Genomic DNA, 6,102 nt, shown 5'->3' on the forward strand with positions numbered 1-6,102 from the left:
GTGACAGGAGTTTTGCTTTCAAGAATTTGGGGTGCATTTCTCCCCAAAACCCCTCCACTGATCTTCTTGAAATTTGGCAGGTTTTGTGGACTCAGCATAGGCTACCACTTCTGCAGTTTTCACTTTCCTTTGTTATAATACCTTGACGTGACAGGAGCTTTGCTTTCATGAATTTGGGGTACATTTCCCCCCAAACCCCTGCACAGATCTTCTTGAACCTTGGCAGACCTCATGGTCTCTGTAGAGTCTACCATCCCTGAAAATTTCATCCAAATAGGACAAAAAACAACAAAGTTATAGATATTTTATTGTTTCCTCATTATACCCTATGACCAGATCTTGGAGGCGACTCCAAGGTGGCTCCAAAGCGCTTCAGAAGCTCCAAACTGCTTTGAAAAGCCGAATGAGGCAGTGCTTCAACCTGGATGTGCTGCTTCAGACCCCAAAGCATCTGAAGCTTCTCTAGGTCTGATGCAGGATCCAAAGACTTGCACAGCCCTACTATTTGAGGTAATGTCAAACTGAAAGGAAGACTAAGAATGATGCGTCTCTCCATGAGAGAAGTACTGCAGTGCAGGTACTCCTTCCTTTCCTTCCTCATCTCCCAACCATTGCTACTGGTCAGGCCAGGGACATAGCAATGAGATTGTTTGAGAGATGATAAGACTAAAGAGCATAGAAGGCTGAGCCAGGTCTTAGGACCCTCAAAATAGCAAGTGTAGTGTCATTGCTGAGTAACAAAGGACCTGACCTAGGGAATGTGCCTATTCTATTGCTAAGATACTTATTCCCTTGGTATGCAAGCACAGAATAGCATAACATTGCTGAAGTTGCTCTCCAGTGCACATATATGTGTTTTTTTATATTATACATACCACAGATACCCTCCCTCCACCCTGTCAGAGGTACTCCTCTTGTAGCACAATCTCTGGAGTATGTAGAAAACACAGCACACATTGCCTCCTCACTCTTCTCAGCATTACAGGTATCATATATGCAGTTCTAGGGAACAGAAGAGGAAACCAGAATTATAATGGAAATCTAAGCAGTAGAAACAGAAAGGTCTTAAAAATCTATATATTCAAAATTAATTCATTTTGGTTGAATCACTTTCCAGAACGTTTTCCTGTCATTGACACTTAATCCTCAATACTATAAATCCAAAAAATTATCCTTGTAAGCATTTTCAGGGCATAAAATAACTTTATTTTGGGTCTTCAATTTCAACTTTAAAGGTAAAGCACTTATTGCTTACCTATGTTAAAATATATATTTGCTTAGTTGAGACAAAAAAAGAGATGGGCCTCTACCACTTGAACTAATTAAATGGCTCTGTTAGCTGTCACCTATAGTAATATCCTTATATTCTTTCCAAACTACTACCAGATGCCAGAAAGCGATGTGCTTATACATTTGTATATAGTGGCCATGCCTTCTCCCACTGGTATCAATAAGAAAGACTCTCATTGACATCAGTAGAAACAACAATGGGCCATAACTCACATATAAAATCAATAGGGACAGCAAATATATCCTTCGTGTGGTGAATCTAGAGTTTTGATCAATGCAAACTGTTTTACATGTAGCTGGCATTGGAATTTTAGTGCTCTGGCATATTTGAAGGATAATTTACAAGATCCTTTTTAAATGGAGCAAAAAACCCACATAAAATAAATCCAAATCTCCATTTCAGGTAACTTTCCCAAGTTTTTGGTCTCAAAAAAGAAATTGGATATGGGTTGCAAAATGAAGTGATTCTAAGAACATCTCTTTCCATCCCTGTCCCCCACAAACAATTTACAAAATTGGAAAATTTGTTTTTCAATTTTGGATTTTGGTCAAAAGAACAAAAAATGGTTGTGGGATTTTTTTAAAATACTTTTTTTGGAACTTCCCACAAAACCATTGGTGATTTATATTATCAGTTCTATTACTCATGTGCTTTGATGTTAAAAACACTTAAAGTATTTTGCTTTATCAGGGTTTAATAGCACCAATTAAAGAGACACCATTAACTTGTTTTTACTATATTTTTTCCTCTATAGAATACAAGAATGCCTTGAAAGCTTGACAGTAATGCATCTACAAAGTATATCCAGCACACCTATACTGGCAAAGAATGTCAATGTGCCTCTAGTGTAGAAGTGAGCAATTATTTTCACTAGAGGGCCACTTAATGAGTTTTGATGAGCTGTTGAGGTCTGCAAGGCTAGCCCCACCCAGTGATAGGTGCCCCACCCCCTCGTTGCTATCTTGGGACTGAAAGTCCTTCCCCTAACCCCTGACCTTTGCCACCCGAAGTTTCTCCCCCTGCTCCCAGAAGTACTTCTTTTGGGAGGCGTGGGTTGCCATCTTGGAACCAGAACCCCCCCTCAAATCATACACTAAAAGTCAAACACCTACTATAACATACTTTAATTTTATTACAAAAAGTATTTTTGTCATGATTTGTGTTTGCATAGTCTATATAGAGATGATTGCATATTAATTCAAAAATAAGGTCTTACTCTTGTATATTGTGTGTTGGGGGTGTGTGAGGTGTGGTTGGGTGTAGGACTGTGTGTACATTGGATTATGGGGATGTGGGAGGGAGGTTGTGAGGGGGTGTGGCAGTGTGGGAGGGCAAAAGGGTATGCTGGGGGTGTATATGTGGGGGATTATGGAGGCAGGGTGTGGGTGTGTGGGGTTTGTTGGGTGTGAGGGAGAGTGGAGGTGTGTGGATGCCCCCAAACACTTCACCCCATGGCACATAGCCCCTGCCAGTGGCAGCAGCAGCAGGTAGCAGGCACTCGGGGTGCTTATGGCCCACGCAGGTACTGCTACCCAGTGGTGTGCAGCTCTGGCCAGTGCTGCACATGGTGTCAAGGACCACAGTCAGGTCAGCCCACCTCTGTTGTGCAGGGCTCCCCATGGTGAAGCCCCACACAACGGAGCCAGCTGCCTTCTCTGCCCCTACTGTGCAGGTCCCAGGACTCCACTGGAAGTGGAGGGGAACTCCACCCCCTGCTTCCTGGCAGAGTCCAAGACCTGCATGGCAGAAGGCAGGCAGCTTCATCATATGGGGCTTCCCCACAGTATCACATGAGTGCTGGGAGCTGCATGTGTGCCACAGGGAGCCCTACATGACAGATGCAACTCAGCCTGGTTGTGCTCCTTGCCACCATGTGCAGCACTGGCCAAAGCTGCATGCTCCTGAGTGGCAGCATCTTTGTGGGCCATAAGAGCCCTGAGCACCCGCTGCTTACTGCTGCTGCTGGCAGAAAGGGCTGTGCACCATGGGAGGGAAGTGTGTGGGGGAGTCCTCACCCCTGCACTCTCCCTCATGCTCACACCCTCTCTGCATGAGCTCTGCACTCCCACCACTTCCCTGGGTGTAGGCTCTGTACTTCTGCCAGCCCCAGCCCCACACTCCAGCCCAGCTACAGCTCCCCCTGCCCCTGCTGCTTCCCTACCTGCCACCCAAAGCAATCAGTACAGCAGAGACAGGAGGAGGAGCCACTGGATGCTAAGGAAGCTGAGCAGGTCCTCCTGAAGCTGTAGCAGTGGCAGCAGCAGCCCTGACTGGAAGCTGCATGCTGGCTGCACTGGGTTCTTATAAGCATGAGGGTGGGAGTGAGGCACATGGGCTGGGCTGGTTACAATTAATTAGTGGGTGCCTGCAGGCCAAATGAAATGGTCTGGTGAGACAGATCCAGCCCACCGACCACATTTTCCCTACCCCTGTTCCAGTGTATGTTTCTAACATAACTTGTAAAAACTTGTTTTTTAAATTTATTTCCTTGCTCATACAACAGCTTTTTCACTGATGACATTACAGATCCTCTGGGAAGGCTTGTTAAGTTTATTTATATCTAGGTCTGCAGGAAAAAAGAACCTTAAAACCTTGCAGAGTATTCATGAACATTTTTTTTTACTTTCTCATTGACATCCATGCATTTAAATAAATAACTATTATAATAAAGTGGACAGTCCCTTTCTGATAGGAATACTTTTATGGTAAAATGAATGTTGGACTGGAGTAGATCACACCTCTAAAGCAATGCCTCACCTTGACGTATGAAGAGGGGTCTACAACAGAATGACAGGAAGCAAATGCACTGCTTGTATTGGACAGAAGTGTACACCAGTGCTTTGCAAACTTTTCTGAAACAGAAAAGTAGGATAAATTGTTCACAGTTACTTCTGTTACCTTATGCTCTCTATTTCTCTTCAATTACATTCATTTTCTTAGCAGGATTTTAACAAATATCTAAAAATGCTTATACCAAAGATATTTTAAAATATTTTAGGTAACCATAGAGGGAAATGGTAGATGTTCAGAAATCATGCTGAAGAGAGTAGACAGATACCCCAGTGTGACAGCTTTAATATACTACTAATATTGTTACTCGGGTTTTGGTTTGAAGAGCTGATGTGAAAACTTGTTTTAAGTATTTTATTTAATTACTTTTAGTTTAACAAGTGAACAGTCACATTACTCAAAGAACCACAAACTAGCCAAGAGACCAGAAGTGTACTGCTGTTTTCATACCACACAGTAGCATTAAAAAGGCTTGGTCCTGCAGTCCAGACACATACAAAAAAAATGACTTCAGAGAGAGTATTGATTGTGGAGTTCTGGCTGTGTATTCAGGGAGGGGCTGACAAGGCCAGATATTCAGTGACTGACCTGTCGTGTGTGGTTCCATTAACATCAATTAAGATATGCCAATGTAAACCAACTGAAAATGTGGCTCACAGTGAGTGTGTCTACATGTGAATTTATGCTGGTTTAAATTTACTGCGCAGTAAATTACTGTGCAGTAAGCAGGAATAAGCTGGCATCTACAGATGCATGTGTTAAAGCACATTGACACTGTGGACTGACTTGGAACTAAAGTTAGTCCTAAGTCAGTTCACATACACAGTGTTACTGCAGAGTAAAGCATCCATACATGCATTACTGTGCAGTAACTACTTGGTCGTAAATATGATATCTACATGATGCAGGTATCAAATTTACACTCAAGCTGGCATAAGTCACCATATTTACTGCACAGTACTGGCATGCACATGTCTGCATCGTGCAGTAATTTCAGTTAATGCATAGTAAATGCACATGTGTAGATGCACCCAGGGTTAACAACCATGTACCTTTAGGGCCAGATCCTACTCTACCTATTCTATTTGGTCTGAGTCCCTGAAAAATAGAAAATGTACCTACTTTTGTAACATAACATCTTAATCTCAAGTCTAAGTTACAAAAAATAGCAAGGAAGAGGAAGACCTATCTACATTTTGCATTAACTATTTTTCAGGGACTTGAACAAGGTGGAATAGGATCACAATTAAGCATCTAAGTCTACTTGAGTGCTTACTAGGTACAACTGTGTCTGCCCTTGAGTCTTTAACATCTTGTAATTTAATATATGTTCTCAAAGTCATCAGTGGCCAGTTTAGGTAGAAGGTGCCACATCTTTCTTTCTTTGTGGGCATCTTCTTCTTAAAAGATAAAGCTAGTGATGTTAAAATCAGTAATAATAATTCCTTTGGGTTAAATCTACTTCTAGTGGAAACTAATGTGTCCTAATAGCTGTCAAGCAGTAGCATAACTAAGGGTAGACAACAGGGGCACCCACCCGAGACACCAAGTTAGAAGAGGTCCTGGAACTGAGGCCACCACAAAGTCTGCCACCCAGCAGCATACCAGTGCCAGAAACACCAAAAGCAGTCCTCAGCATGGGTAAGACTGCTTGACCCCACCCATCATAACCTCACACCCCTACCCCCACTGTTGAAAGTGGGTACTCCCCTCCATCCCACGGGGTTTGCCCTGCATGCCAACTGTCCTTGTTATGCTGCTGATTCAAGGACAGACAGATCTTGCTACTGGAAAAACTGGTTGAAATATTTCTAGCAGGTTAGGCTACCTGAAATACAAAAGTCACTTAAAGCTGGTAATTTGGTGATAAGTCTAATACCTTTATCTGCACTATTAGCACATGGGTCTTTAATACTGTCTTTGATATCAGGACAGCTGGCCATAGTCTTCCATGAGTTACCAAAGGCTGAAGCTGAATTTTCCACAACTCCACTAATTGTTCGAAAATCATCAGTCTGGAT

General features: G+C 42.6%; 1 protein-coding gene across 1 annotated transcript in view; it reads right to left on the reverse strand.

The window, feature by feature from the left end:
- LOC109299193 (mucin-5B-like) overlaps positions 1-6,102 on the reverse strand; it is a 103,255-nt gene that overhangs the window by 56,670 nt on the left and 40,483 nt on the right. Inside the window, exons 14-16 of the mRNA XM_019519765.1 lie at positions 5,961-6,047; positions 4,049-4,143; positions 876-1,002 (exon numbers count right to left, since the gene is read on the reverse strand). Coding sequence (XP_019375310.1) covers positions 876-1,002; positions 4,049-4,143; positions 5,961-6,047 — 309 coding nt within the window. The remainder of the gene's footprint in view (positions 1-875; positions 1,003-4,048; positions 4,144-5,960; positions 6,048-6,102) is intronic.

The sequence above is a fragment of the Gavialis gangeticus genome, unplaced genomic scaffold (assembly GCF_001723915.1).
Source record: "Gavialis gangeticus isolate Ggan-Ray unplaced genomic scaffold, GavGan_comp1, whole genome shotgun sequence".
NCBI lineage: Eukaryota > Metazoa > Chordata > Crocodylia > Gavialidae > Gavialis > Gavialis gangeticus.